Below are 18,186 nucleotides of genomic sequence, written 5' to 3'. Positions count from 1 at the left end.
ATAACGTTTTGCATTGTTGCCAAAAAGTTCAATTTTGGTTTCATCTGACCAGAGCACCTTCTTCCACATGTTTGGTGTGTCTCCCAGGTGGCTTGTGGCAAACTTTAAACAACACTTTTTATGGATATCTTTAAGAAATGGCTTTCTTCTTGCCACTCTTCCATAAAGGCCAGATTTGTGCAAAATACGACTGATTGTTGTCCTATGGACAGAGTCTCCCACCTCAGCTGTAGATCTCTGCAGTTCATCCAGAGTGATCATGGGCCTCTTGGCTGCATCTCTGATCAGTCTTCTCCTTGTATGAGCTGAAAGTTTAGAGGGACGGCCAGGTCTTGGTAGATTTGCAGTGGTCTGATACTCCTTCCATTTCAATATTATCGCTTGCACAGTGCTCCTTGGGATGTTTAAAGCTTGGGAAATCTTTTTGTATCCAAATCCGGCTTTAAACTTCTTCACAACAGTATCTCGGACCTGCCTGGTGTGTTCCTTGTTCTTCATGATGCTCTCTGCGCTTTTAACGGACCTCTGAGACTATCACAGTGCAGGTGCATTTATACGGAGACTTGATTACACACAGGTGGATTGTATTTATCATCATTAGTCATTTAGGTCAACATTGGATCATTCAGAGATCCTCACTGAACTTCTGGAGAGAGTTTGCTGCACTGAAAGTAAAGGGGCTGAATAATTTTGCACGCCCAATTTTTCAGTTTTTGATTTGTTAAAAAAGTTTGAAATATCCAATAAATGTCGTTCCACTTCATGATTGTGTCCCACTTGTTGTTGATTCTTCACCAAAAAATACAGTTTTATATCTTTATGTTTGAAGCCTGAAATGTGGCAAAAGGTTGCAAAGTTCAAGGGGGCCGAATACTTTTGCAAGGCACTGTATATATATATAACCGAATCCTGGTTTTCCATCACAGAAGTATCTTCCAGATACTTTTTCGCATCTTCAATTCTTCTCAAAAATATTTTTAAACAAGTTTTTAGTTTAAGTTAATAACCACAACGTATGTCTTTCTCTGTTTATAATGGTTGATTTCACCCTATTTCTAACCCACAGCTACAGTATAGCCCTCACCCACACCCATTATACCCAGCAAGAGCAGAGACACTTTCCTTCTACAGTACATTGAAATGAAAACATGTCCTATTATAATCAATATTTTGTTTCCTCCTATTGCAACTGAAAATGCAAACTGAATCCTCATTATCATAGAGTTTGATGGTTACCTGCTCGGTGACAGAGGGTACCCCTGGCAACCCTATTTGCTGACCCCTTACCCTGATCCTGTGCCCGGCCCGCAGCAATGTTATAACTTGGCTCACTGCAGGACACGAGCCAGGGTAGAGATGACCATTGGGATGCTCAAGGCCCGGTTCCAGTGCATTCGAAGGCTCAGGGTCACCCCAGAAAGGGCATGTGGCATTATTGTGGCATGTGTGATTCTCTACAACAATGCCACAATTAGAGGAGAACAATATCCTACTCAACCAGTAAACGACCCTGATAACAATCCTGACCACCCCGCTGACGCACGAGATGGAAGAACAGTCAGACACAATATGCTACCATCATTTCTGATTGACCTATCACCTCCCCAGTGTCAAATAAAGACAATATGCCTTTCTTTTTATGAAGTCTTTATTTCCTGCAAGTACAAATCAGTACAGTCGTTCATATTGTTTATGTTGTTCAAACAAGTGAAATCATCCACCTGTGGGCACCTCACCCACCTTTAAGTGATGTTCTACCTGTGGGCACCTCACCCACCTTTAAGTGATGTTCTACCTGTGGGCACCTCACCCACCTTTAAGTGATGTTCTACCTGTGGGCACCTCACCCACCTTTAACTGATGTTCTAGCACTTGTATTTCTATTTTTATCTTTTGCATCTGCAGCCTTATGTGGTCAATGTCTAAATGACATTCTTCAATGTGTTTCTCTAAGTACACCTTGTACAGCTGTTTCACAGGGAGCTATAGGAACAAAAAAAATGACATTTAATTTCATAGTGTAAGGTCTACTTAGTTTCATGGGCCAATGCTGAACAACATCTTACTGAGTGAGGTAAGTTGTGCTGTGGAGGTGGATGGACCCTCTTCCTCGTTGTAATTTCCAGAATTGCTGTGTTAGAGCAAAGGTGAAAGTTTTATTATGGTACAACACTATCATCAACTGCTAGATGTTATTTATGCTAGATGTTATGTTATTTTTTAAGGTGTGAACCTCAATAGGTCTCTCTGTATCGTCCCTCTCTGTATCGTCCCTCTCTGTATCGTTCCTCTCTGTATCATCCCTCTCTGTAACGCTGACAAGCTGTCTTCATCATCCTCCTGTAAAAAAAAAGATTTAGAGTACTTACACCTGCATGGAGGTCTGTTATAGCAGAAGGCTCCACCAGACAGATTACACCATCAGTAACTGGTAGAAGATTAAGATTAGACAGTTAAATTATACCTTTACCCAGAAAAGTGCCCCCACCTAATTTGAATTTTGTTTTTACAAAGGTGTGCAGGCCACATCAAAATGTTTCAAATATATACATAACTCTGAGTCACCTTTAAAATAGATGATGTCTGAAGGACAACTAAGAATCTGAAAAAGTAACAGCAGTCAATTACAAAGAATTGTACCGCTACAAGACAATCAGTGTGCCAAGTTGTGTCTAAGATGGATGGGTGGGCGTCACTGAGGTAACACTGGCAAAAGGTTGAATGTACATATATCATTCATTTGAATAACTAACCTCTTATGTAGGCCCTTGTGTCCTGGGGGGTGGTTGGGTCAGATGCGCTTCCTCCAGAGATAGGTCACCCACTGTTTTGACTGAGGGCCATCCCCACTTGTTTTTCGGCCCTCAGCCTTTTTTCTATTATCTATAATGGAGGTCAAATTTGAACATGTCCAGCAAGCACAAATTTGGATAAACTTGTATTTATAAAGGCATTTAGGTGTTACTTTCAAATAGGCAATATTAAAATACTGGCAGTGTTTGGCTGGCTGAAAAATAAAAAATAAACGTTGCTTAGAAAATTTCACTAACTACTTAAACATGTGACATGTTGAATGTAGCCACTGAATGCTGTTTAATTAGGTAGGGTAGGCTAAACAACATCACAATTGCTTGTAATGAAATTCTAGCTTACCTGTTTGAAGTATATTTCCATATTTCGTCTTCAGTTGCTGCCAAGTACATTTTGTGCTTGTTGGGTTGCACCTGCATAAATATTAAACAGACACATATTATATAAATGGAACAGTGGAACACACAAGATTTTTCTTTTCAGATAATACTCACGCATTGACTCGGTCAGCAATTTTCTGCCACGCCAGCTCACGTTCTTTTGCCACTGCTATTGCTTTTTTTCTTAAATATATACTCATATTCTGCATACGCATTCATTAATATTTCTAACTACACTGGAGAGAAGTAGGAGGTTCAAGCCATTTTTTTCTCCTGTTGCCATGATGAATCATGTTATCTGCGTTCCATTGAGGGCTTTTTATCTCCTTGCGTGCTTTACTCTGGGTTAACTTAACTCAGGGTTGTTTGAATTAATTGTCATCACATGTTCTGAAACTGAAAACTCTGAGTTTGACAGCTCAGAGTTAGTCAACCCAGAGTTCAGGTTTAAACTCAGAGTGTGTTAAACCTGCTTTCTGAAACAGGGCCTGGCCTACACAATCACCCGACCTCAACCCAATTGAGATGGTTTGGGATGAGTTGTACCGCAGAGTGAAGGAAAAGGAGCTAACAAGTCCTCAGCATATGTGGAAACTACTTCAAGACGGTTGGAAAAGCATTCCAGGTGAAGCTGGTTGAGAGAATGCCAAGTGTGTGCAAAGCGGTCATCAAGGCAAAGGGTGACTACTTTGAAGAATCTAAAACACTTTTTTGGTTGCCACATGATTCCATGTGTAATTTCATTTTACAATGTAGAAAATAGTAAAAAATTAAGAAAAACCCTTGAATGAATAGGTGTGTCCAAACGTTTGACTGATACTCTACATCACAACGGCAGGAAGTCTAGTGGTTAGAGTGTTGGAGTAGTAACTGAAAGGTTGCAAGATCAATTTTTTTTATATTTTTTACCTTTATTTAACTAGGCAAGTCAGTTAAGAACAAATTCTTATTTTCAATGACGGCCTGGAAGACGCTTGGCTAATTGTGCGCCGCCCTATGGTACTGTGACACAGCCTGGGATCAAACCTGGGTCTGTAGTGACGCCTCAAGCCCTGCGATGCAGAGCCTTAGACCTCTGTGCCCCTCAGCAGGCCCTCGTCCAATGATTATTTTGTAATGTAATGGAACTGAGAGTCATGATCAAGGGCTAGGGGAGGCATGTTTTGATGGGACCATTTTAGTAGCTACTAGACTAGATAAAAATGTTTTCTGATATGCATACAGGAAATAATTAAATCAAATCAAATTGTAATGGTCACATTCACATGGTTAGCAGATGTTGATGCGAGTGTAGTGAAATGCTTGTGCTTCTAGTTCCGACAGTGCAGTAATATCTAACAAGTAATCTAGCAAATTCCCCAACAACTACCAAATACACACAAATCTAAAGGGGTGAATGAGAATATGTACATATAAGAATATGGACGAGCGATGGCCGAGCGGCATAGGCAAGGTGCAATAGATGGTATGAAATACAGTATGTACATGTGATCTGAGTAATGTAAGATATGTAAACATTATTATAAGTGGCATTATTTAAAGTGGCATTGTTTAAAGTGACTAGTGATCCATTTATTAAAGTGTCCAGTGATTGGGTCTCAATGTAGGCAGCAGCCTCTCTAAGTTAGTTATAGCTGTTTAGCAGTCTGATGGCATTGAGATAGAATCTGTTTCTCAATCTCTCGGTCCCAGCTTTAATGCACCTGTACTGACCTCACCTTCTGGATGATAGCGGTGTGAACAGGCAGTGGTTGTTGTAGTTGATCTTTTTGGCCTTCCTGTGACATTGGGTGCTGTAGGTGTCATGGAGGGCAGGTAGTTTGCCCCCGGTGATGCGTTGTGCAGACCACACCACCCTGTGGAGAGCCTTGCGGTTGAGGGCGGTGCAGTTTCCGTACAGCCCGTCAGAATGCTCTCTGACTTGATAATCCAAAAACATTCAGTACTTAGTCCAGGACAGTTCAACAGGTGACTATCCAGGAAGGGAAAATAAAGAAATACGAACACTGGGTGTCTGCATGGATGTTGGTGTCTGAGTTTATTTACGGGACAAACAAATAGGTTTACGTTTCTGCGTGGGACACCTTCATCAGAATGGGCCAACTGAGGGTGAGGAATGGTTTGGATTTCAGGCCTGCTGCACAGATAAAAAGGGAAACCTACATTCTCTTCCTCAATACCCACAGGAAACGTTTTCTTAAAAAACTACAATCTCCAAAATTCCCAGCATTGGGCGTAGTACAGCATTTGACGTCAATTATTTACTTACGTATGGAAAGTTCCAGCAGCAGAGTTCGCCATTTTGTAGGGAGGTTAGTTTGTGCAGTGTACAGAAGTAGCTACTGAAAAATACATTTTTTACCTATTAATTCGTATTTTGGGATACATCAATCGTTAGATAAGGTGAGGACAGGTTATTTCATGTGTCATAGAAGAACGGAAACCATATATAATCAGTTCAATGTTAAGCCGTTTGCTAGCCTCCACGTTTCGTCGACGAACCAGGAAGCTAGCTAGCTAAAGCGTTATTACCCGAAAATAAATATTGACAATCGTTTTTTTTGTTGTGTGTTGACGCTACAGCGTGTCTCTCAGATGTTGCTAACGTTATCTATAGACGTCTAGCCAGCTGACTTTACGTTTAACTTATTTTTGTTATTAGTTAACTTTAGTTACCGTTAGCTAGAAAGCTAACGACGTTAGCTAATTAGCAATATAGAACAAAGACGTTGCCAGTCAGTGGCAACAAAGAGAATAGATTGACCATGTTTATCTAGCTAACTTACCTAGATAATGCTTGCAAAATAGTAATTTCATAGGTCTCCTATTGTATGGTTGAATTCACTATATTACATGTATACGAATATCTAGCTTGCTAGCTAATTTCACGTTAGCTATATTTAGATTTGAATTATTTTCGACGTTTGTTGGCAGCTAGCCATGTTGTTAGCTTTAACGTTAGCTAGCTATGCATCTAATGTGAAAATTCATCACTTGTGTGGCAGATGCGGCAGTCAAAGCGAATGCGTGCCCCTGGTGTTTGGCTAAATGAGTTCAGCTGGGAGGAGAGAGTGGAGAGCCGAAAGCGACAGAGGCAAGATGATTCGCACAGCAGTGAAAGGGAGAACAAATCTCGAAGACTTAACCTCGAATCAAATGAAGGGTAAATATTGTGACCCCATCTGTCATCACTTCACTGTAGTCGCCAACAGAACTATCAGATGCTCCACCTATCCTCAAGCAACCCTTAACTAGATCTCTCCTTTTTACTTACTAGAAATACCAACCATACCGACTTGCCTGGTTAAATAATTGTAAAAAATCCCATCACGCTTGTTTAAACTGACCTGCACAGGGGTCAGAAGGCAATCAAGGTTACATTGAGACAAGTGATATGGCTCAGGAAATGTACCTCAATCCAGGAATGAGAAATGTTGTTAATGGAATTGACCCATTATCCCAACTGTTACACCTAAAAAATTGACAACTGCTTGTTTATCATCAGTCGTTTTAATGTTCTCGGTGTAACCTTGATACATTTGACTATCATACTTATCGTCTATAGGTTCATCCAACACAACTATAACATGGGCACTGCATACAGAGCCGATTTTGAGCAGGATTCTCCTGCAGCTCCTCAGCTGTTTGATGCTGGAGTAATAGATGATTTTATAAGCCCATTCATTGCACAACAATTCTAAATGCCATTGTGTATTAATTGTTTTGGTGTACAATTTTAAAAAATATATCTATTCTCTCAAAAAATGTATTGACCCGCACCTCCCATTCATTCAAGTGCAGGCAACAGGCTATCAGCGCGTCACCCACCACTTTACAATGTGAGCTGGATGGAGTAATGCATTTTGAAAACATACTTAATTGTTTGAACCCTTAATGTTTTATTTTATATTATGAGGCATGCCTTGCTTCAAAGTAGCTGTTCTTTAGATTATTTAAACTAGTTTAGTATCTGGAGCATCAGCATTTGTGGGTTCGATTACAGGCTCTAAATGGCCAGAATTAAAGACCTTTCTTCTGAAACGCGTCAGTCTATTCTTGTTCCGAGAAATGAAGGCTGTTCCATGCCAGATATTGCCAAGAAACTGAAGATCTCGTACAACGCTGTGTACTATTCCCTTCACAGAACAGCGCAAACTGGTTCTAACCAGAATAGAAATAGGAGTGGGAGGCCCCAGAGCACAACTGAGCAAGAGGACAAATACATTAGTGTCTAGTGCGGCATCCGTTTCTCAAACAAGTCCTCAACTGGCAGCTTCGTTAAATAGTACCCGTAAAACTCCAGTATCCATGTCAACAGTGAAGAGGTGACTCTGGGATGCTGGCTTTCTAGGCAGAGCTGCAAAGAAAAAGTGATATCTCAGACTGGCCAATAAAAATAAAAGATTAAGATAGACAAAAGAACACAGACACCGGACAGAGGAACATTGGAAGAAAGTGTTATAGACCGTTGAATCTATCTTTGAGGTGTTCGGATCACAAAGAAGAACATTCGTGAGACACAAAAATGAAAAATGCTGGAGGAGTGCTTGACGCCATCTGTCAGGCATGGTGGAGGCAACGTGATGGTCTGGGGGGTGCTTTGGTGGTGGTGGTAGTGTGGGAGATTTGTACAGGGTAAAATAGCCTTCTTTAAGATCATCACTCCATTTTGCAACACCATGCCATACCCTGTGGACGGCGCTTAATTGGAGCCAATTTCCTCCTACAATAGGACAATGACCAAAAGCACAGTACCATACTATGCGATAACTATTTAGGGAAGAAGCATTCAGCTGGTATTGTCTATAATGGAGTGTTCAGCACAGTCACCCAATCTCAATCCTATTGAGCTGTTGTGGGAGCAGCTTGATCATAAGAAGTGCCCATCAAGCCAATCCAATTTGTGGGAGGTGCTTCAGGAAGCATGGGGTGAAATTCATCTTCAGATTACCTCAACAAATTGACAACTAGAATGCCGAAAGTCTGCATGACTTTAATTGCTGTAAATAGAGGATTCTTTGACGAAAGCAAAGTTTGAAGGACAATTATTATTTGAATTAAAAATCAGTATTTGTAACCTTGTCAATGTCTTGACTATGTTTCCTATTCATTTTGCAACTAATTTCATGTATGTTTTCATGGAAAACAAGGACATTTCCAAGTGACTCCAAACTTTTGAACGGCTGTGTATATGTACAGTTGAAGTCAGAAGTTTATTTACACTTAGGTTGAAATCATTAAAACTCATTTTTCAACCACTCCATTAATTTCTTGTTAAGAAACTATGGTTTTGGCAAGTCGGTTAGGACATCTACTTTGTGCATGTCACAAGTCATTTTCAAACAATTGTTTACAGACAGATTATTTCACTTATAATTCACTGTATTCCATTGGGTCAGAAGTTTACATACACAAAGTTGACTGTGCCTTTAAACAGCTTGGAAAATTCCAGAAAATGATGTCATGGCTTTAGAAGCTTCTGATTGACATAATTTGAGTCAATTGAAAGTGTACCTGTGGATGTATTTCAAGGCCTGCCTTCAAGCTCAGTGCCTCTTTGCTTGACATCATGGGAAAATGAAATCAGCCAAGACCTCAGAAAAAAAATTGCAGGCCTCCACAAGTCCTTGTTCATCCTTGGGAGCAATTCAATTTCCAAACACCTGAAGGTACCACGTTTATCTGTAAAAACAATAGTACGCAAGTATGAACACCATGGGACCACGCAGCAATCATACCACTCAGGAAGGAGACGCGTTCTGTCTCCTAGAGATGAACGTACTTTGGTGCGAAACGTGAAAATCGATCTCAGAAGAACAGCAAAGGACCTTGTGAAGATGCTGGAGGAAACCGGTATAAAAGTATCTATATCCACAGTAAAAACGAATCCTATATCGACATAACCTGAAAGGCCACTCAGCAAGGAAGAAGCCACTGCTCCACAACCGCCAAAAAAAGCCAGACTATGGTTTGCGACTGCACATGGGGACAAAGATCGTACATTTTGGAGAAATGTTCTCTGGTCTGATGAAACAATAATATAACTGTTTGGCCATGATCACCATTGTTATGTTTGTAGGTAAAAGGGGGAAGCTTGCAAGCCGAAGAACACCATCCCAACCGTGAAGCACGGGGGTGGCAGCATCATGTTGTGGGGGTACTTTGCTGCAGGAGGGACTGGTGCACTTCACGAAAATGATGTGGATCTATTGAAGCAACATCTCAAGACATCAGTTTAAGCTTGGTCGCAAATGGGTCTTCCAAATGGACTATGACCCCAAGCATACTTCCAAAGTTGTGGCAAAATGGCTTAAGGACAACAAAGTCAAGGTATTGGAGTGGCCATCACAAAGTCCTGACCTCAATCCTATAGAACATTTGTGTGTGGATCTGAAAAGGCGTGTGCGAGCAAGGGGGCCTACAAACCTGACTCAGTAACACCAGCTCTGTCAGGAGGAATGGGCCAAAATTCACCCAACCTATTGTGGGAAGGCTGTCTGTAACGTTTGACCCAAGTTAAACAATTTAAAGGCAATGCTACCAAATATTAATTGAGTGTATGTAAACTTCTGACCCACTGGGAATGTGATGAACGAAATATAAGCTGAAATAAATCATTCTCTCTACTATAATTCTGACATTTCACCTTCTTAAAATAAAGTGGTGATCCTAACTGCCCTAAAACAGGGAATTTTTAATAGGATTAAATGTCAGGAATTGTGAAAAAAAAGAGTTTAGATGTATTTGGCTAAGGTGTATGTGAACTTCTGACTTCAGCTGTATATATAAAAAATGGTTTCTGACTCTGGGGAAGTAGATAATGGGCCTCATTGCCAATATCCTGAAATATTCCTTAGTCATGGAATTCCATTTGTCAAAATGTGTATGAACCCTGTTCTTTATATTTTCAAAGTTTTAACTCTTATGGGAAGTCATTGGACATTTTCAATGTCTTTTTTTATTGCTGGAAGCTTAAACCTTTCCAGTTTCTGTGTCCGTCCCTGAGTTGTATGCTATGTGAGCGAAGTTCATGGTGGAAGTTTCCAGGGCAGGAGGAAAGGGCAAGGCAGCTCTAATATTAAGTCCCCCAGCGACGCAGACCTTTTCCTGGAAGAGACCTGACACCCACCAGGGTGCCATCATGGCTCTGAAGGTCTGCTTCAGACCACATTCCTCAAAGCCTCTCCTGAAAGGGCTTCACGGGTTCGTCACTAAGCCACATCAACAACTGTCGTAGTGGACACCTGTGCTTTCCAGTGTGCACATTGGAGTGGGGGGGGGGGGGGGTTGCTTATGCATAATTATATACATATACATTCAGCTGGCTTCTCATATTTATGATAGATAAATGTGAAAGGTTTGATATGAAAGGATAACATTTATTTTGTCAATTGCACACAAGGTTCAACCAAAACTTGACTTCCGCTTTTAACTCAATCCTAAACCGGAGAGCTGTTGTTGTGGATGGTTAACTGCCTTGCTCAAGGGCAGAACCACACATTTTTCACCATGTCGGCTCGGGGATTCGAACTACCTACCTTCCGGTAAATAACGCTAGGCTACCTGCCGCCCTACATGTCACATGATCTGTTCTGTCTGTCTAGTTTGTTGCGTCAGTTTACCCCTAGAACTATGAATCTACCAGGTGCTTGAACGCCAGACTCTAGGCTTTCACACCAAGAACACTGTAATAATGATGTAGCACCCTGTAGTCGTAAATCCGCTTGTTACTAATACATATAAAGCCCCTTGGGATAGGGTGTCGGTGAAGCCATTGGAACCAAGCAGTGGCTAAGTAGGCAGGAGGAGGACTCGGTCGCTAAGCTGTGTTTCTCCCTTTCAGGCATTACCTGGAGACCCACAGCCTGAATCAGCAGAGGCTAGAGTCTAAGGACAAGGGGGCCAGAGTAGCCAGCCTGGAGATGGGCTACGACGAGGACAGCAGGGGCGCCTCCAGGGATAGAGACGGAGACCGTGAAAGGGACAAGGAGTGGCACCACTACAGCAAGTCATCTGGTCGGAGCGGCAAGAGCGGCCGCAGCAGACGCAGTAGCCGCCGAGGGCGGAGACGCAGCCCTTCTCACCTACGCTCCTCTTACTCGGTATGAGAACATCCTACTCTCTCATTTTCCTTCCCAATATGGTTATTAATGGTGTTAGCATTCTGTGTGTGTATCTCTCGCCGTATGTACCACACCCACAGTAAAAAAAGACTTATGGATCCTATGTTAGTACCAAAATTCACTGACGATCATCTAGGCATAACTTTAACAGACTAGGAGCAAACACCTTTACGAGGATTCAATAAGAATAGTCAAGGGAAGCTTTATATTTATCATTCACAGTCAGAAGATAACCAGGAACTGTAACTTGAAGGAGACAAATTCATATTAGCATATTCAACACTGTGATAGCTTATCATTTTTTTTGTACCATTTACTTTGAGAAAGTCTCTCACATGAACATTCTTGTTGCCGTGTTTCTCTTCTGTAACACCCACTATGTGGTGACGCCCCCTATGCCTTTCTCTGGTGGGGCTGAATTTGAATGTGCTGCTCCCGCTGTGGTCCGCTGGCGCTGCCTGGTTCGCTACTACCCACCCACTCTGAATGGGCCGATCCATCCGAATCTCTTCCCCCACGTCCGATTCCCCCCTCTCCGCCCGCTGAATGAATGAATGGCACGTTCCCTCCGGTTGTGGTGGCCTGGCCTGATGTTCTCTGGGTCGATGATGATGGTGGTTGATGGTTGATGATGGTGGTGATGGTCGTGATGGGACAACAGAGGAGCCATCATCGCAGGAGCAGGAAAAGATCCAGGAGTGTTGTGGATGATGACGAGGGTCACCTGGTCTATCACAGGGGAGACATGCTGAGAGCGAGATGTATAGAATATATTCCCCTTTTTTTCTCTGTCAACTATCTATATCTCTTTTGTTGTTACAGTTTGGTTTTGATATGGCGTACTGTTGCAAAATACCCATTCTATTGTAGGCATGTATTGTATTTGGGCGGGTAGGGTTTATCACTGTATTGTTAAATGTTGATTAGTATTACACCTTGCTACATAACATCATTATTAGTGTGATGTGTGTACTGTGTCTTATGTGCTGTTGGCTTGGAGCCCTGTTCTGTTCTAGTTGCAGACAGTATAATGCTAAATCCATATCAAACAAAGCAGCTTAGGTCAAATCAGTGCTAGCGGCAGCCATTTTGTGGCAGATCAGGTGTCATGGTAGTGGATGCCAGTCGTCACTCCTCTGGTTCTAACTAGTACTCTTTAATCCCTGTAGATGAGATTGTGTCCACTCTAGGAGAAGGAGCCTTTGGAAAAGTCGTGGAATGCATCGATCACTCTAAGTAAGTCGCTCACTGGAAACGTCTGGATGTCACGGTGACTGTGCTACTCTTTCTGCTCTCTCCGTTAACTTTTGAGCACCTCCCTCGAGCCGAGATGAATGACCCGCTCGAATGTGTACAGTATGCTCTCACAAACTCAATCTTTTATTCACTTTCTCGTTTGAAAGCCTCTCCCTTCTCTAGACTTAACTGTTGGATGTTTGTGTCGTCTGTGATTCCAGAAGTGGTGCTCGCATGGCACTGAAGATCATTAAAAACATTGACCGCTACCGTGAGGCGGCCATGGCTGAGGTGGAGGTGCTGGAGCAGATGAACTCTCTGGACTGTGACCGGAGATAGTAAGTCTCACACACAGTTAGAACAAGCCACATACATTAGCAGAAATCAGGTTGGCCCTGCATTACGAAGATGAGAAGCAGTCACACATGCAGCAGTTGGCTACACAGCAGTAGAAAGGCTATCTGCCAGTCTTACACTTTACTTATCGCTAAAATATCTCACTTTAATTATCACATATCGGTGTTTGTCATCAATATCAGACATTATCTTACCTATCTAGCTGCCTTAACCTCTATAGGGTATGTGGGACGCTAGCGTCCCATCTGGCCAACATCCAGTGAGATTGCAGAGCGCCAAATTCAAATACAGAAAACCTCATTATAAAAATTCAGAAAACAAAACATATTTTACATAGGTTTAAAGATGAACTTCTTGTGAATCCAACCACGGTGTCAGATTTTTAAAAATGCTTTACGGCGTAAGCATACCTTACGATTATTTGAGAACATAGCCCAGTTGACAAATTATTACAAACAGTAACCAGCCAAGCAGAAGCGTTACAAAACTCAGAAATAGAGATAAAATTCATCCCTTACCTTTGATGATCTTCATATGGTGGCACTCGGAAGACATTCATTTACTCAATAAATGTTCCTTTTGTTCGATAGTCTCTTTATATCCAAAAACCTCCGTTTTGTTCGCGTTTTCTTCAGTAATCCACAGGCTCAAACGCAGTCAAAACAGGCAGACAAAAAATCCTAATTGTATCCGTAAAGTTCATAGAAACATGTCAAACGATGTTTATATGCAGGTTGTTTTTAGCCTAAATGATCTATAATATTTAAACCGGACAATAACGCCATCAATATAAAAGGTAAACAAGAAATATGCACTCTCTCGGGATTGCGCATGAAAAAGCTCTGTGACACGTCAGGGTCCACTCATTCAGACTGGTCTTACTCCCTCATTTATAAGAATACAAGCCTGAAACAATTTCTAAAGACTTGACATCTAGTGGAAGGCATAGAAACTGCTAAATGACAAAAATGTAAATGCAAGTCCCTGTTTTGTCTCTGTCCTTCCCCACTCACTCCTCCCTCTTTCTGTCTCAGTGCGTGTGTGAGGATGCTGGACTGGTTCGACCACCATGGCCACGTGTGTATATCGTTTGAGCTGCTGGGGCTCAGTACCTATGACTTCCTTAAGCAGAACAACTTCCAGCCTTTCCCCGTAGAACACATCAGAATCATGGCCTACCAGATCATCAGAGCCGTACGATGTGAGTAGTTACCATAAAATTACATTTTAGAACGTATTGGAGTAGTCAGTGAATAGGATTTCTGTGGTAGTAACCACCATCCACTCTGGATAAGACCACTGCTAAATGTCACTGCTGAATTATTGTGTGTCCCGAATTGCACCCTATTTTTCTCTATGCAGTGCATTTTTGGGGGAATATGGGTGTCATTTGAGAGGCAGACATTGTAAATAGTGGTGACGACAGAGATTGTTATTCGAGTTAGGGATGTCAGTCTGCAGACCCTAAACTGATCCAAATGTAGCATGCATCAGTCAGAAAATCAATTCAAACGTTATGCATCACCTGTAACCAATCATATTACATTTTTTCTACCTTCTGAAAATACCTAATATTTTGTGAAAACTGATAAGTTCTCTCCTTCTGTGTCAAACTGCATGTGACTATGTTGACAGTCATTGATCTACAAGTCATTTTGCATGCCAAACAACCCCAGGCAATAAATGTAGCCTAGTCAAACTGCACTGTAGCCAGCTTCGCTCCTATTCCTGGTCTTGCACCTTCAGCATTAAAATGATAAAGTGACAACTGTTAAAATATTTTACCAGAATAGAAGTGAACTACCGGAGACAACTGATCTGGCTATACCTGCTGAATGGGACTTAAAATATATTTTATTTTGATTGTTCAGGTTCACCATCAGCAATAGTTTTGCTTGTTTTTCAACAATATTTTTTTTAAATTGGATTTTGAGATGGGGGTGTAAATCCAAAGTTGTGCTGTATATTCATTGGCTTGTCATAGCTCATTTGTAAATGATAAATATTGATAAGATAACTAGCTCAAACACTTCATCTGCAAAAATGACAAGTTCATTATTGGGTTATAGTGATTTCAGAACCAGGAGGAGAGGACAAAAAACAAAGGCTGCATTTATCTAGATGCTTATCGAATTGTCTTGAAAGGAAAAGATGCACATCCCTAATACGAGTGTATCCAAGCATATGGTGTAATAGAAACAAGTGTTGTTTACTTTCCTGCCTGTGTTGATTGTGTTTTGTTTGTGTTTGTTTTAGTCCTGCATAAGAACAAGCTGACACACACTGACCTGAAGCCGGAGAACATTCTGTTTGTGGACTCGAAGTACGACATCGAGTACAATGCCAAAATGGTACTAGTCTTATCTACCTGCTCTCCGATTTGACAATACACGGACTCACCTTAAATGAACTGAAGTTCACTGATTTGGTTCACTGATTTGGTTGTCAAGCCTTACATGACTTGACTTTGTGTACTGTCTGACTAACTCAAATGAATATTTGTCATGACTCATCTCTGCCCTACAGAGACGTGACAAGAGAACGTTGAAGAACCCGGATGTGAAGGTGGTTGATTTTGGCAACGCCACGTATGAACACGACCACCACACCTCCGTAGTGTCCACGCGCCACTACCGCGCTCCAGAGGTCATTCTGGGTAAGATACCAACTTTGCCACAACGCCAAGTCATGATTAGATCAACTTTATTATCCCACCAGGGGGAAAGTCATTTGGTAATTTGCTTAGAAGGACAAAGTACATTGTTTGTTAAAACTCAGAATAATACACAATAAATGAATATGAAAAGTGCAATGGGTTACATATTTACAGTGAAAGTACAATAATTATTTACTCTTATCAACCAATTAATAGTCCAGGCACTTACTGATGGTATGTGATACAGGTGCTTACAGACTTGAGATGTGTCCCAAATGACACCCTATTCCCTATAGCACTTCTGTTAACCAGGGCACATGGGGCTCTTGCATCCTTCGTTTCTCTGTTAGTGATGTAATGCTTTTCTCTCTCGGTGTGTAGGTTTGGGCTGGGACCATGCCTGTGACGTGTGGAGTCTGGGCTGTATCCTCATCGAGTACTACCTGGGGTCAACTCTCTTCCAGGTGGGTGACTATCTGCTATCACATCAACAGCGTCATACTAGAATGCCTTCTAAATCATGCATTCATCTTAAGGTGTTCAGGCTTATTTCTATGCAAGGGTAGATCAGTGTGTCCTGAATGTAGCCTCATCTCCATCTCTCTTCTCTCCTCCAGACCCACGACAGTAAAGAACACCTGGCTATGATGGAGAGGGTCCTTGGCCCCATACCTGTACACCTCCTGCAGAAAACCAGGAAGCGTCGGTACGTCCATCGTTACAAGCTGGATTGGGACGCACACAGCTCTTCTGGCAGATATGTGAGGAAACACTGCAAACCACTCAAGGTGAGGAGGGCCTCTTGCAATATGGGCGAACCTATTTTGTATTGCAAATTATATAAAGCCTTCTGAATCACAGTGTTGGTGTGTCCTGTGTTGGCTGATATCGATGAATCTAACCATCTCCTCTGTCTTCTTCTCTCAGCAATACATGACGGCCCAGAGTGCTGACCACAAACAGCTGTTTGACTTGGTCCAGAAGATGCTGGAGTATGACCCGACTAAACGCCTCTCCCTGGACCAGGCTCTCAGACACCCCTTCTTCACCTGCCTACTCAAGGCCACCAAAAACTGACCTTCCAACCCTACCTGTCACTGTGACAACCGTTGGGGCAATGGCCATCGCCATAACAACCATGATGATTGATGATCGCCGTGGCAATACTTTCTGACTCTCCGAGAGAGATTGTTTAGCAATGACTGTATCAGTCTACCCACATGGCTCCGTAGTCAATCAAATTTCAATCAAATGTATTTATAAAGCCCTTTTTACATCAGCCGATGTCACAAAGTCCATCGCTGTCATGCTAGTTAGTGTTAATTTATTATTTTGTAGTATTGTAGTAGCAACTGTTTGTACTTATTAATCTGATGCATTATTGAGTTGTACAATTTTTGTTCAAGTCCCTTTTTTCAATTTGACTGGATTTGTAACTTTTGGAATATCACTGTGTACATTTCTCAATAAAAACTGAAATATGAAAGTATCTAGTGGGATCCAGAATTTTCAAAGATGGCTGTCAAAATAATTGCATCCCATTTTTTCAGGAAACCAAACTCAGCTTTTTGCTAAAATCTTATGCATATGAGTTATTTTCTGCATATTTGTAATTTTGAAGGCCAAACCCACCATTGGTGTGCGTAGCCAAAGAGCTCTATGGTCAGATGACATGAAAATAGAGCTCTTTGGTCAGGCACACCAATGGTGGGTTCTGCCTCTGAAAGAACAATGCCTTTTCAGAAAATCTCATCCCTGTTGTAAAATATGGTGGTGGATCTTTATTGGGCTGTTATGCTTTATGAAGAACCAATACATTTTTGCTAAAATTCTGGTTGCCTCTGTGAGGAGGCTGAACCTTGGCCACAAGTGAATCTTCCAGCAAGGCAACAATCTCAACAACACACCATCCACAAAGAAATGGTTAATTGACCACAAAATCAACATTTTGCAGTGGCCATCTCAGCCTCCGGGCTGGAAAACCTGTGAGTTGAATTGAAGGCAATCCATAAAGCGCAGACGACATATCAAGGATCTGTAAAAATTCTGTATGGAGGAATGTTCTAAAATCCCTCCCAATGTGTTTTATCCTCGCAAGGGGAGTGTGCAGGAGTATTGAAAACATGATCCAATCATTTTGACTTTTAAAGATTTTTTTTATTACATCTTAAACATGATCTCTCTCTGAGCAATTGTATTAGTATAAAATAATATAACCCCCCCCCCAAAAAAAAAAATTGCATACAATATTATTTGATACAGTATTTTTTGCTCATCTTTATCAAGGGATTCAATAATTCCGGACCCCACTGATTATGTGCAACAACAAAGATAACCCTGTGCACAGCATTGTGTTTAGTTCAGGGGTTCTCAATCTTTCCCCAAAATGACCCCTAATCCCTCAAATCAATAAGGCATTGGGACCCCCCAGGAAACTCAGGATCCTTAGGTTGGGAACCGCTGCTCCAGTTCCAGGTTCTGGTTTTAAAATGTCCCCTGCAATGAAGTTTAAGAAACGTTACATAAATGTCATCTTTAATATCAGAAACTATCTTGTTTTCCACTGACACCAATCATTGTGTCTTGACCTCCATGGCCTTCACTGAATTTGTATTTCGGATAT

General features: G+C 41.5%; 1 protein-coding gene across 2 annotated transcripts; it reads left to right on the top strand.

Annotated features, from left to right (window-relative positions):
* The first annotated feature begins 5,423 nt into the window (after nucleotides 1-5,423).
* On the top strand, nucleotides 5,424-17,052 carry LOC139366156 (dual specificity protein kinase CLK4-like). Of its 2 annotated transcripts, XM_071103319.1 has the most exons (12): nucleotides 5,424-5,594; nucleotides 6,197-6,354; nucleotides 11,035-11,293; nucleotides 11,976-12,075; nucleotides 12,484-12,550; nucleotides 12,772-12,888; nucleotides 13,942-14,108; nucleotides 15,164-15,258; nucleotides 15,434-15,563; nucleotides 15,945-16,027; nucleotides 16,181-16,351; nucleotides 16,491-17,052. In XM_071103319.1, exons 2-12 carry the CDS (start codon nucleotides 6,197-6,199, stop codon nucleotides 16,638-16,640), a joined length of 1,497 nt encoding a protein of 498 aa, XP_070959420.1. In that variant the 5' UTR covers nucleotides 5,424-5,594; the 3' UTR covers nucleotides 16,641-17,052. The 2 variants fall into 2 exon arrangements, with proteins under 2 accessions (XP_070959420.1, XP_070959421.1); XM_071103320.1 differs by lacking the exon at nucleotides 11,976-12,075 and having other exon boundaries at nucleotides 5,475-5,594.
* The last annotated feature ends 1,134 nt before the right edge of the window (nucleotides 17,053-18,186 follow it).

Source organism: Oncorhynchus clarkii, chromosome 14 (assembly GCF_045791955.1).
Source record: "Oncorhynchus clarkii lewisi isolate Uvic-CL-2024 chromosome 14, UVic_Ocla_1.0, whole genome shotgun sequence".
In the NCBI taxonomy this organism is placed as follows: domain Eukaryota; kingdom Metazoa; phylum Chordata; class Actinopteri; order Salmoniformes; family Salmonidae; genus Oncorhynchus; species Oncorhynchus clarkii.
The sequence above is the reverse complement of the archived record's forward strand: the minus strand, read 5'-3'. Positions and strand labels throughout refer to the sequence as shown.